Consider the following 13,676-nt stretch of genomic DNA (forward strand, 5'->3'; position numbering starts at 1 on the left):
GACGGATTTCCCCCTACCCCCCACTCTTTTGATGGCTGAATGTGGATGTTCTCCGTGCAATAATAGCCTGGTTCAGAAAGTCGACGTGAGTCGCCACGTTGGACCTCATGGATGTAGAGAGCCCTGTCCTGCACAGGCATTTGGTGATTTCTCCACAGGCTAATCCAAAACCACGGTTCCCAAATGAGCTCTCTTTTCACGGAGTGGTAGTCGGAACCAGGTTCTAGAAGGAGAACTCCCTGCAGGAAGACCGTGATCTTTTCCCATCTGGGTTCCAGGAGCGCAGCACTGGGAGGGACCCTCAATGCTGTTGGTGATTTGTGAATGGAGAGCAAGGGCGGCCCCGCCTACTTTCCCCCGGAGGTGCGCGCGCCTCTGGTCCTCAATCTACCGCTCGGCGCTCGGCCCGTTCCGTCCCGTCCCATCGATCAGCTCGGTCATCGCGCGCCTGCGCCTTCGGCTGTCAATCGGAGGCGGCGTGCGGAGTGCGGGGAGCGGCGGCGCGCCGGGAGCTGAGGTAAGTGCGGCTCTGGCGCTGACCCGCCGCCTTCGAGCTGCCGGGCAGGGGCGTGGAGCCCTGTGCCGGCCACCCAGCCCCGCTGCATCCGAGGGAGGCGGCTCCTCGAGCCTCGCCTGGGAGGGCCTCAGGGGGTCCACGGGCGTGCAGAGCCCTAGAGTCGCCAGCTCGAGTCCCTGCGCGACCCGGCCGGCCGGGAAGCCAAGTGTCCAAACTAGAAGAGAACTTGGGGAGAACCCGAGCCAACCACCTCCTGCATCAGGTGGAGAAACTGAGTTTCAGGAAGCGGAGGATCTGCCGAAGTCACAGCGCGTGAACCCCGCACCCGGACCCGACGCCCTTAGCGCAGTGCCCGAACTCCTTCCACGTGAGCCCTTCGTTCACGATTCTCCTGTTTGTAGTTGTTCAGGTGCGAGGCAGTGACATATAAGACGGAATACAGTAAACTCCGTGTGAGGGATCGATTATGACCCGTGTTTTCTCTTACCCGGTTACAAAGGGACGAGGCCGTGCGGCTGTGATGGAAGCGTGTCTGCGCTGCCCTGACCGCCCTCGCCCACTCGAGAGGCCGCAGGGGGACTCGTTGCCTTGATTCCCATCCCACCGGGTCCCGGCGGTGACTCTGAGGCATCGACAGCCGCCTGGCGTCGCGGATAGTTATGTCCGTGTTGTCGCCCAGAGCCTCGCCGAGAGCGAGGAGCCCCGGGTCCCGGCCGGCGCGCGGGTTCTGCGGTCTGTCCCTCGGCACCGGGTCGCCTCCTGCGCTGGGTGGTGAGGGCCACAGACGCTCATCCCAGACGCCGAGTGCCTGGCGCCTGGGGGTGGGGATGGGGGTGCGTGAGGTCCCGGGAACAATACAGCGATGACACAGCCCCCGCCTTCGAGGACCCCGCGGGGAGCAGACATTGAAGTCCATGGGCGTTAACGCCTGTGAAGGCAGAGGCGTCTGGACGTGGTGGAGAGCAGCACCTCGAGGGAAGGAGTCGCTCTACCAGGAGGGTGGGCAGGGTAGGGAATGACTGCTTAGGCCAGATGGTTCTTACCATTGAGTGTTCAAGTGTAATCGGTGACTACTGGGCACCTAGGAAACGGGAATGGTAACAGAGGCCGGAGCGATACAGCAGCGTGAGTCATGGGCAGCCGCTAATAATGTCTAGCTTTTATAGCGCTGGCTCTGGGGCTGGCGTTATTTTGTGTGCCTTCCGTAGCGTAACTCATTTATCCTCCACAACTCTGTGACGCAGAAAGGATCATTATCCTCACTTAGAACATGAAGAGAACCGAGGCCTAGGAAAGTGATGTCGCTCGCCCTGCGCACACAGCTCATTCCTGGTAGAGCTGGAATTCGCACCCAGCCCCTCTGGCTCCGGGGAACTTACCACCAGGCTCCTTTCTGGGAACTGAGGACACGAAGAGTTGTAAATGTCAGGCCGCTGGTCACACCACCTGTAAATGGCAGAACCAGAACTCAGACTCGGCGGGCCTTTTGGCTCCGGAAGGACCAATGCTCTATTTTTTAAAAATATATTTTTATTGATTTTAGAGAGAAAGGGAGGGAGAGAGAGAGAGAGAGAGAGAGAGAAACATCAGTGATGAGAACCATTGATTGGCTGCCTCCCACACGCTCCCCACTGGGGATCGAGCTTGCAACCCGGGCATGTGCCCCTGACCAGAATCGAACCCAGGACCCTATAGCCTGCAGGCCAATGCTCCATCCACTGAGCCAAACCAGCCAGGCCAGTGCTCTATTCTTAATAACGTCAGATGTGAGGGGCGTTATAGAGTGCCAAATTGAAGTTAAATTCTAATCTGAGTCCATGCTTGCTGCCATCGAAACTACCATATCTTTAAGTGTGAACATTGTTCAAGAGCCTTCATTTTGAGTGTAAGTACTGCAGTTTAGATATTAATGCGAGGGGCCCAGGACTGATCAATGATGGTAAAGGTGTAACATTATTTGCCAATTTTATGTTAAATAAATATCTTTTTCTGAACATTGCATTTCACACTTGTATTAAAAAGATTGCATTATTTGTTGTAAGTCAAAACGTCAAAGAATACTTTTATTTTTATTTTTTTAATCTTCATCCGAGGATATGTTTAGAGAGAGGAAAGGAGAGAGAGAGAGAAACATCTATGTGAGAAACATTGATCGGTACCTCCCAGATGTGCTCCGACCTGAGAACGAACCCACAACCTAGGTATGTGCCCTGCCTGGAATCGAACTCACAATCTTTTGGTGTACAGCACGACGCTCCAACCAACTGAGCTACCTGACCAGGGCAAAGAGTGCTTTTATTTTTAATCAATTCGGATTTATGACCTTTTACAGTGCCTCTTTTCTGTGGTAGCTGCTGTAAAGAGATTCTTTTGAAGGTCAAATAGGTTCCTTAAATTTGGATTCCTAAAAAGGAATTCATTTGGATTGTTTCTGCAATTGAGCTTTTCAAATCTAGATCCAGATACAAGCCTACATTTGTGTTTAATATAGTTGGGGGTAATGAGAAGATGGGAGCAGTTGGCTGAATTAATGGAGGAATCTTAAGTCATTTCATACTTTTCAGAGACCTACTATGCTTGTAGTGTGCAGTTGATTTTAGCCAGAAGTTATAGAAAGTTTCAAGGAATAGGAACTGAATCAGAAGCCCACTTGGTAAACTATTACTTCTTCAAGAGTCAGTGCAAGTATTACTTTCTATAAAACCTTCCCTGTCTTTTCTAAGAAAACTCAGGTATTACCTTCACTATTTGCCTACTTCATCTTGGATATACACTGAGTGGCCAGATTATTATGACCACCCCATCAGTACAATGAAGTGAATTAGTTATGCAAATAATAATAATAATAATAAAACCTTGAGAGTATTTGCTTAGGAAGTTTTCAATATTCAGTATTTTTGGAAATGTCAATGAAGTACTGATGGGGTGATCATAATAATCTGGCCACTTAGTATATCTCTGCAATAGCACTAATGATAGCATGTTATAATTTACTGAATTTGTCTTCTCTACTTAATTGTGAGCAATTCAAGGGCAGGGGCCAGATTTTTTAAATTTATATTCCTTCTCCAGCCTATCTGCCCAGCTGGAGTATATACAGGGTGGGGCAAAAGTAGGTTTGCAGTTGTCAGAACTATAAGTGAAACACACAGTTTATTCTTGTATTATTGTTTATTTAACTAGAGGCCTGGTGCATGAAATTCATGCAGGGGGGTGGGGGGGTGACGGTGTGCCCTCAGCCCAGCCTGTGCCCTCTCACAGTCCAGGACCCCTCGCTCCTTACCGCCCACCTGCTCACTGCTCCTTAACCACTCGGCTCACTCCTCCTTAGTGCTGCCACAGAGGTGGGAGAGGCTCCCACCACTGCGACTGCACTCGCTAGCCATGAGCCCAGCTTCTGGCTGAGCAGCGCTCCCCCTGTGGGAGCGCACTGACCACCAGGTGGCAGCTCCTGCAATGAGCATCTGCCCCCTGGTGGTCAGTACTCATCATAGCGACTGGTCGTTCTGGTTGTTGCACCATAACAGTTGCTTAGGCTTTTATTATATAGATTATTATATTACTAGAAGCCCAGTGCATGAACTTGTGCACCTGTGGGCCCCTCAGCCTGGCTTGTGGGATTGGGCCGAAACCAGCTCTCCGACATCCCCCAAGGAGTTCCGGATTGCAAGAGGGTGCAGGCCAGGCCAAGGGACCCCACCAGCAAGCTAACCTACCGGTCAGAGCATCTGCCCCCTGGTGGTCAATGCATGTCAAATTGAGCGGTTGAGCGGCCTTAGCATATCATTAGCATATTATGCTTTGATTGGTTGAATGGTGACCGGTCGACCAGACACTGAGCATATTAGGCTTTTATGATATAGGGTTTGCCATACGAAGAATTGTAAACCTACTTTTGCCTCACCCTGTATTGGTAATAGAATATGATAAAGATTATGTTTACTACAGCTAAGGAACCTTTCTTATCTGGTTATTGGAGTTGGGAGTGATGCATTTGACATAGTGGGTATCAATAGCCTAGATAGAAATAGCATTATTAGTGTGTATGCTTCAATTTTTGTTACTTTTTTCCCTGTTAATTGTTTTTCTCTGTGATTGCAGTTGGTAAAAATGGAATTTCAAGCAGTAGTAATGGCAGTTGGAGGGGGATCTCGGATGACAGACCTGACTTCCAGCATTCCTAAACCTCTTCTTCCAGTTGGGAACAAACCTTTAATTTGGTACCCATTGAACCTGCTTGAGCGTGTTGGATTTGAAGGTGAGCTATGGTAATGACATGCACTTATAAAGCTTTTAGGGTGTTTGATCCCAAAGATTTGTCGTTTTTATGAGGGTGAGAGAGGAGAGGATGAGTGAGAGAAGACTAGGACTCTGTTGACTGGAGACTGACCTCTTTAAATTAGGGACATAGGAATACTCTATTGCTGTGTGAAAAAAGATTGAGAAATAGTGGGGATTCACACACCTCATATTCAATACTTACTGTGAATCTGTATGTGCCAAGTTATATATTAGCACTGGGGTACAGAATTGAAAAGATAACTCAGCCTCTAGTGGTTCTCAACCTTCCTAATGCCGTGACCCTTTAATACAGTTCCTCATGTTGTGGTGACCCCCAACCATAAAATTATTTTCGTTGCTACTTCATAACTGTAATTTTGCTACTGTTATGAATCATAATATAAATATCTGATATGCAGGATGTATTTTCATTGTTACGAATTGAGCATAATTAAAGCATAGTGATTAATCACAAAAACAATATGTAATTATATATGTGTTTTCCGATGGTCTTAGGTGACCCCTGTGAAAGGGTCGTTCGACCCCCAAAGGGGTCGCAACCCACAGGTTGAGAACCGCTGGGATAGAGTGTCAGCCTGTGGACCAAAGGGAACTGGGTTCAATTATGGTCAAGGTCATGTACCTCGATTTCTGGGTCCTCCCTGGTCCAGGCCCTGACTGGGGTGTGTGCAAGAGGCAACTAATCGATGTGTTTCTCCCACATCAATATTTCTCTCTGTCTTTGTCTCTCTTTCTTCCACTCTCTAAAAATCAATGGAAAAATATCCTCGGGTGAGGATTAAAAAAACAAGGTAAGATAACTCAGGTCCTGATCTCCATTAGACCTTAAAGTCTAACAGAGAGATACACATATAAATAGATTATCACTGTGTAGTATGGTAAATGTTACAATAGAGGTACATTATAAGTGATGGGGTATGCAGAGGAAGTTGCTGTTTATACTTGAGGGATTCAGGGAACACTTCACAGAGTAGCTGATCCTTGAGTTAATTCTTGAAACATAGATTATCAGATTGACAAGCGAGGAGAGAGTATTCCATGCAGAAATGATGAGATATAGACTCATGATCAGCACAGTATGTTCTGGCAACTGCTATTCATTCTATGTGGCTATAATGTAAAGTATAAGGAGGAGGATTAGATGTAATGAGAGAAGTAATCAGGGCTCATGCTATAAAGTGCGTTTGTCTTCCATGCTGAGGAATTTAGATTTTTTTTCCCTGAAAGCAGTGGGAAAACAGTGAAAGGTTTAAACAAAAGTATAATGTGGTTAGATTGGTACTTTAGTTATTCTATGTCAAGCATGTCCTTTGCATCTTTAGATAAACTTGAGAATTAGCTTATCAATATCTACAAAAAGGGTTGGTGGGATTTTGATTATGATTGAATTGAATCTATAGACCAGTGATGGCGAACCTATGACATGCGTGTCAGAGGTGACACGTGAACTCATATTTTTGGTTGATTTTTCTTTGTTAAATGGCATTTAAATATATAAAATAAATATCAAACATACAAGTCTTTGTTTTGCTATGGTTGCAAATATCAAAAAATTTCTATATGTGACACGCCACCAGAGTTAAGTTAGGGTTTTTCAAAATGCTGACACGCCGAGCTCAAAGGTTCGCCATCACTGCTATAGACCAATAGGAAGAAAATTCACATCATAATAATACTGAGTCTTCTGATCCATGAGCATGGTATATCTCTCTATTTATATCTTCTGTAATTTCTCTCAGTAATTTTATAGTTTTCCGTGTGTAGGACTTAAACATATTTCATTAAATTTATCTCTAAGTAGTTTATATTTTTGATGCTATTGTAATTGGTAATTGTTATACAATATCCTAATATCCAGTTGTTTGCTGCTAATACATAAAAATACAGGTTGTTTTTTTTAAATATTTTTTTTATTGATTTCAGAGAGGAAGGGAGAGAGAAAGATAGAAACATCAATGATGAGAAAGAATCACCAATTGGCTGCCTCCCGCACACCCCCCACTGGGGATTAAGCCCTCAACCCAGGCATGTGCCCTTGATTAGAATCGAACCTGGGACCCTTCAGTCTCCAGGCCGACGCTCTATCAACTGAGCCAAACTAGCTAAGGCAAAAAACCACAGTTTTTTATACTAACCTTTTATCCTGCAACTTTACTTAATACATTTATTAATTCTGATAGCTTTTTTGTAGATACTTTAGGATTTTCTGTAATTTGACCTAATTGACATTTGTAGAACATTTCACCCAATAAAGCAGAATATACATTCTTTTCAATTACTTTTACCAAGATAGACTATATTTTTGGAAACAAAACAGGTCTCAATAAATGTATAAGGATTAGAATCATACAAACTATATTCTCTGACCATGGTAGAGTTAAATTAGACATCAGTAACAGAAAGATATCAAGAGAATCCTAAGAATTTGGAGATTAAATCACATTCTTCTACATAATCTGTGTATTTAAGAAGAAATCACAAGGGAAATTAGAAAATATTTTGAATTTACTGAAAATGAAATACACTGTATTAAAATTTGATATAGCTAAAGTTTTGTTTATAGGAAAATTTATAGTATTAAGCACTATAGTAGAAAAGAAGAAATGTCTCAAATTATCATCAAAGTTCTTTCAGAAAATAGAAGAAGAAGAGCAAATGAAACCTAAATAAGTAGAAAGGAGATTTTTAAAAAGATAAAACTAGCCCTGGCTGTTGTGGCTCAGTTGGTAGGGCAACTTCCTGTGCACTGAAAGGTTGCTGGTTTGATTCCCAGGTTGCTGGCTCCATGCCTCAGTTGTGGGCTTGATCCCCACTAGGGGTCATGCAGGAGACAGCTGATTGATGTTTCACTCTCACGTCGATGTTTCTCTCTCCTCTCTCTCTAAAAATCAGTTTAAAATCTTTAGCCCGGCCGGCTTGGCTCAGTGGTTGTGTCAACCTATGAATCAGGAGATCTCGGTTTGATTCCCGTTTGGGCCACGTGCCAGCTAGAGCCCCAGTGTGGGGCATGCAGGACGTGGATCGATGATTCTTTCTCATCATTGATGTTTCTGTCTCTCCCTCTCTCTTCCTCTCTGAAATCAATAAAAATATATTTTTTGAAAAAAGAATATTAGATGATCAAGTTTTAAATAGATAAGAGCAGAAATAAATGAAATAGAAAACAAAAGCATTAGAGAAAAATCAATAAAATTGTTAAGTCTTTAGTTAGATTGATCTGGAAAAAAAGAGAAATTAATAATATAGACAGTCCTCGGGTTATGTTGGACTCGATGTACGTTGTTTCGTGGTTACATCACCATCTCCCATTTATTTATTAAAAAAAATGTTCCGTCATTTCGACGTATGTACATATGTGCTTTATGTTTTTTATTATTTATTTACCACAAGTAAAGGTCAGGAATTGTTATCTTTCTTTAAATTTTTTTTTACTGTTTCACTTCATTACTTCTGTGTATGTGCTCCATGTGAGTGACGTAGGTGCTTATGTAGGTGGGTTCCGACTTACAGCAAAAATCGCGTTTAGGAATGGATCTCCGACGTAAGCCAAGGACCTACTGTAACAGTAATGAGAGAGGAGACATATCTACAGATCCTAAGGACATTAAAAATATAAAGGAATATTATGAACAACTTTATAGTAATAAATTTGATAACTTAGATTTACAGTTTTTAAAAATTGCTTTGGAAGCTATATGAGGAATGAATTTGAAGGAGTCAAGACTATAAACAGGGGGATGAGTTAGATTGATACAAAAGTCCACACCAGCAGTGGAGAGGGCCTGAACTAAAGAAGTAGCACTAAGGATTGAGAAGAGGGAACATTTGAGAAAGTTGATGATTAAGAGGAGGGGAAGTAGGAAAAAAAGAGAAGCGTTCCCTCTACTTTTTGCTTGTGTGACTAGGATCAGTGGTCGGCAAACTGCGGCTCGTGAGCCACATGCGGCTCTTTGGCCCCTTGAGTGTGGCTCTTCCTAAGCCTTAGGAGTACCCTAATTAAGTTAATAACAATGTACCTACCTATATAGTTTAAGTTTAAAAAATTTGGCTCTCAAAAGAAATTTCAATCATTGTACTGTTGATATTTGGCTCTGTTGACTAATGAGTTTGCCGACCACTGGACTAGGTGATAGCATTAACTAGGAAAGGGAATAAGAGACAAGGAACAGGTTTGAATGAAGATAATGAGTTTAGCTTTGACCACAAAGAGTGTGAAGTGCCCTATATGTAGTTAGATATAGCAAATCCAAGGACTGGATGGAGGTGGTGCTAGATCCTAGGGCCCAGTCTTGTGATCCATTGATCATTCCACTATGAGAACTGCCTTCCTGAAACAAACCCATAACATTTCTATGAAGTAGTCTATGTGACATTGATGTTAAGAGATATGTTTTAGAAGAGATTTTGTTTTTAGAGCTCAGTTGCACAGGTGAAGGACACACCTTAACATACTTTAAAATCTCATAATTTCTGTTAATTACTTTTTTAGGATACATCATCTGTAACTTTTTTTTCTTTTTACTTTTACTCTAGGTATAGTTAGTTATGCTTAGGGGTGGCCTTTTGTGGTATATTTAATACCCCCTACATAAAAAATTCCTTCTCACTAAGGAATGGGAGAGTGCTTACTAAACATAGTATTCTGGAGTTTAATAACCAAGTCATGATTTTAGAGAAGTTAACATAGACCCTAGCTTTTGTCTCTCTCCATACAGAAAAGTCTTGGTCCAATTATTAGACCGACTTTTGCAGTTGTTACTTCTTTCACTCTATCCACTCTACCTAAAATGTCCTCTCCTTCTCTTTGAAACCCTGAACAGCATCAATCACCTTGTCTTCTATGCTTCCATCACACTTTGGTTTTCTATCTTAGTACCTCTCAATGCCTGTTTCATGCTGTAGTTAATGGCCTGGGGGACTGATCTCTCTGAGAGCAAGTACTATATCTAATTCATTTTTGTAATGTCAGCATTTTACATAAATATGTACTAAAGAAATTTTTGTAATATTGCATAATTGTACACCTGAAACCTGTATAATTTTATTAACCAGTGTCACCCCAATCATTTCAATAAAAATATTTTTAATTGAAAGAAATGTTTGTTGTACTTAAAATTCATCATGTCCTCAAAGGCCATCCCTTCCATGATACCTTCCTTAACCATTTCCATGTATAATTTCTTCATGTTAGGTTTCTTAAAAATAAGAACCATGTTGAGTTCATTTCTGAATTCTCAGTGCCTATTTGTTCTTTACATATTAAATGTATTTGTATTTATTGGATGAATGAGTAAGTTAGTGACTCAAAGCAGAGTAGGGAGAGGAAGAAAGAAGAAAAAAAAGGAAGAAGGAAGGTTAAATGATTTGAAAAAGAAAGAAAGAAGAGAAGGGAAGAAAATAGAAAAGAATGCTTATAGTGAAAGGGAGAGATAATTGTGACCTGGAATACTATAATGGAACAAGTGGAAATTTTTCCACTATAGAGATGCTAAAATTCAATCTTCAGACGTCAGCAACATATGTTATGTTACAGTGGATTTACATTACCCTACCAAAGATCCATGACAAAACTCCAAGTTTTCTAGCATTGGTTGATAGCTACATGGATAAAGTAAAGACATCTGTTATGTGAAAATTGCCTCTAATGAGGGTTCATTGTGGCTACCTCATAAGAAATGGTGATAGCTCTTTTTCTGTAGTGAATGAAGATTTAAAATGGGATCCCATTTGTATATGCTTTGATGAATGCTCTTCTGGGTTCTTTACATCAAGAAGCATCATGTAATATATTAAAGTGAGGGCTCTAATTAGACAGACCTGAGTTTTATCTGGAATCCATTGCTTACTAATCATGTGACCCTGAACAAAGTCAAACAATATAAAGTCCCAGTTTCCTCATTTGTAAAATGAGATTGTTACTAAGAATTGAGAGAACACAGTAAAATACATTGAAAAGGCTCAACAATATTAACTGTTAGAAACAGACCAAATCTAATTAAAATAGACAAATCATTATCTAAATGAATGAGAGTTTTTGTATTTTTCCTTCTTTTTTTTCTTTTGTGCTGTAGAAGTCATTGTCATTACAACCAGGGATGTCCAAAAGGCTTTATCTGCAGAATTCAAGATGAAAATGAAGCTAGATATCGTGTGTATTCCTGATGAGGCTGACAAGGGAACTGCAGATTCTCTGCGCCACATATATCCAAAACTTAAGGTGAAAAACTATTTCTTGATTTTTATTGTTTATAAAAGGTAAATGTTATCTTATGTTTTTCCAGTGCTTTATAGTTTACAATGCTTTTTAAAACATATATTATTGCATCGCATACTTTGTTGTGGATGTACTCTTCAACTCTTTTTAGTTTAATTACTAAGTAAAGATTTAGACATTTAGTCAGTCACTGGTTTCCAATATTTTAAGGTAATAGTACATCTTTATGAAAAATATATATATACTAGAGGCCCGGTGCACAAAAATTTGTGCACTCGGGGGGCAGGGGAGGGGGGCCCCCCAGCCCGGCCTGTGCCCTCTCACACTTTGGGACCCCTCGGGAGATAACGACCTGCTGGCTTAGGCCTGCTCCCGGGTGGCAGAGGGCAGGCCCAATCCCTAAGTGCAGCCCCTGGTCAGGCTCAGAGCAGGGCCGATTGGGGAGTTGGGGCACCGCCCCGTCATGCACAGAGCAGGGTGGATCAGGAGGTTGCGATGCCACCCTCAGTCACGCTAAGGGTAGGGCCGATTGGGGGGTTGGGGCACCGCCCCCTGTCACACTCAAGGCAGGGTCGATGGGGAGGTTGCGGCGCCACCCCCTGTCACGCACAGAGCAGGGCCGATCAGGGGGTTGAGGAGCTCCCCCCTGTCACTCACAGAGTAGGGCCAATAGGGGAGTTGGGGCACCGCCCCCTGTCACACACAGAGCAGGGCGGATCAGGGGGTTGGGGCGCTGCACCCTGTCACACTCAGGTCAAGGCCAATGGAGAGGTTATGGCTCTACCCTGTCACACACAGAGCAAGGCCCATGAAGGGGAGTTGGGGCGCCACCCTCTATCACCCACAGAGCAGGGCCGATCAGGGGGTTGGGGCGCCACCACTGTCACACTCGGGGCAGGGCCTATGGAGAGGTAATGGCTCTACCCTGTCACACACAGAGCAGGGCCCGTGGGGTGATGGGGGTTGGGGCGCCGCACCCTGTCACACACAGAGCAGGGCCAATCAGGGGGTTGGTGTGCTGCACCCTCTCAAACACAGAGCCGCAGGGCAATCAGGGGATTGGGGAGCTCCCCCCTATCAGGCACAGAGCAGGGCCCATGGGGTGGGGGGGGTTGGGGTGCCGCACCCTGTCACACACAGAGCAGGGCCCGTGGGGGGTTGGGGGTTGGGGCGCCGCACCCTGTCACACACCGAGCAGGGCCGATCAGGGGGTTGGGGAACTCCCCCCTGTCAAACACAGAGCCACAGGGCAATCAGGGGATTGGGGAGCTCCCCCCTATCAGGCACAGAGCAGGGCTGATCAGGGGGTTGGGGTGCCTTCCCCTGTCACGAACAGAGCAGGGCGGATAGGGAGGTTGTGGCCCCGCCCCCTGTCACACACAGAGCCGCAGGGCGATCAGGGGGTTTGGGCGCTGCCCCCTGTCATGCTGATCCTGGTGCAGGGAGCCTCGCTGCTCCACTGATCCCAGCGCCAGGAGGCATATTACCCTTTTACTATATAGAATAGAGGCCTGGTGCATGGGTAGGGGCTGGCTGGTTTGCCCTGAAGGGTGTCTTGGATCAGGGTGGGGGTCCCCACTGGAGTGCCTGTCCAGTCTGGGTGAGGGGCTGAGGGCTGTTTTCTGGGTGGCGAGTGACTGAAGCTCCCAACCACTCCTTGTTTTCTTTTTTTTTTTTTATTCTGGGCCAGCTTTAGCTCTGAGGCCTAGCTGCTGAAAACATTGATACAATGTTTCGGTCCGGCTGGGTTTCAGTCCAGTCCGGCTGGTTTCTGGGCTTTTGTTTAGCTTCTTATTTGCAACATAGTACATAGTTGCTTAGACTTGCAGCTGAGAGGCCGGCAAATGAGGTGGGGAACGTTGGAGCCCGCAGCAAGCAAGCCTCATGCTCGCTTCAGTGCCTGGCTGCCGGCCGCCATCTTGGCTGACAGTTAATTTGCATATACTCTCTGGTTAGCCAATGAAAAGGGTAGCGGTCGTACGCTAATTACCATTTTTCTCTTTTATTAGTGTAGATACTTCAAATTTACTTTAAAACATTCTATTTATATGAAATTAATGAATAAGAAAAATTATTAGATAGATTAACTGGAAAGAAGTACAAAGGAACTTTAAAAAATTGCAGATCCCGCCCTGGCTGGTTTGGCTCAGTGGATAGAGTGTCAGCCTTCGCACTGAAGGGTCCCAGGTTCAAATCTGGTCGAGGGCACATGCCCAGGTTGTGGGCTCGATCCTCAGTAGGAGGCATGCAAGAGGCAGCCAATCAATGATTCCCTCTCATCATTGATGTTTCTATCTCTCTCTACCTCTCCCTTCCTCTCTGAAATCAATAAAAATATATTTAAAAAAATAAATAAATAAAATAAAAAATTACAGATCCCCTCACATGATAACATTTAAACTTTTAGTCTCCTTTGGTTAAGAAACTAACAAGGGCCCTAGTTGGTTTGGCTCAGTGGATAGAGCATCAGCCTGTGGACTAAAGAGTCTCGGGTTCATTTCTGGTCAAGGGCACATGCCCAGGTTGTGGGCTCGATCCCCAGTAGCGGGTGTGCAAGAGGCAGCCATTCAATGATTCTCTCTTATCATTGATGTTTCTATATCTCTCTCCCCTCTCCCTTCCTCTCTGAAATCAATAAAAATA

The 13,676-nt window shown here is 44.2% G+C and overlaps 1 protein-coding gene across 1 annotated transcript in view; it reads left to right on the forward strand.

Moving 5' to 3' along the window:
* Positions 1 to 593: 593 nt before the first annotated feature.
* Positions 594 to 13,676, forward strand: part of EIF2B3 (eukaryotic translation initiation factor 2B subunit gamma) — a 93,925-nt gene continuing 80,842 nt past the window's right edge. The window contains exons 1-3 of the mRNA XM_070404887.1: positions 594 to 926; positions 4,619 to 4,775; positions 10,891 to 11,036. Of these exons, the coding sequence (XP_070260988.1) occupies positions 4,628 to 4,775; positions 10,891 to 11,036 (294 nt within the window). The 5' untranslated portion in view covers positions 594 to 926; positions 4,619 to 4,627. The remainder of the gene's footprint in view (positions 927 to 4,618; positions 4,776 to 10,890; positions 11,037 to 13,676) is intronic.

The sequence above is a fragment of the Myotis yumanensis genome, unplaced genomic scaffold (genome assembly GCF_028538775.1).
Source record: "Myotis yumanensis isolate MYYU_CA2020_CCGP unplaced genomic scaffold, mMyoYum1.0.hap1 SCAF_2, whole genome shotgun sequence".
Taxonomy (NCBI): domain Eukaryota; kingdom Metazoa; phylum Chordata; class Mammalia; order Chiroptera; family Vespertilionidae; genus Myotis; species Myotis yumanensis.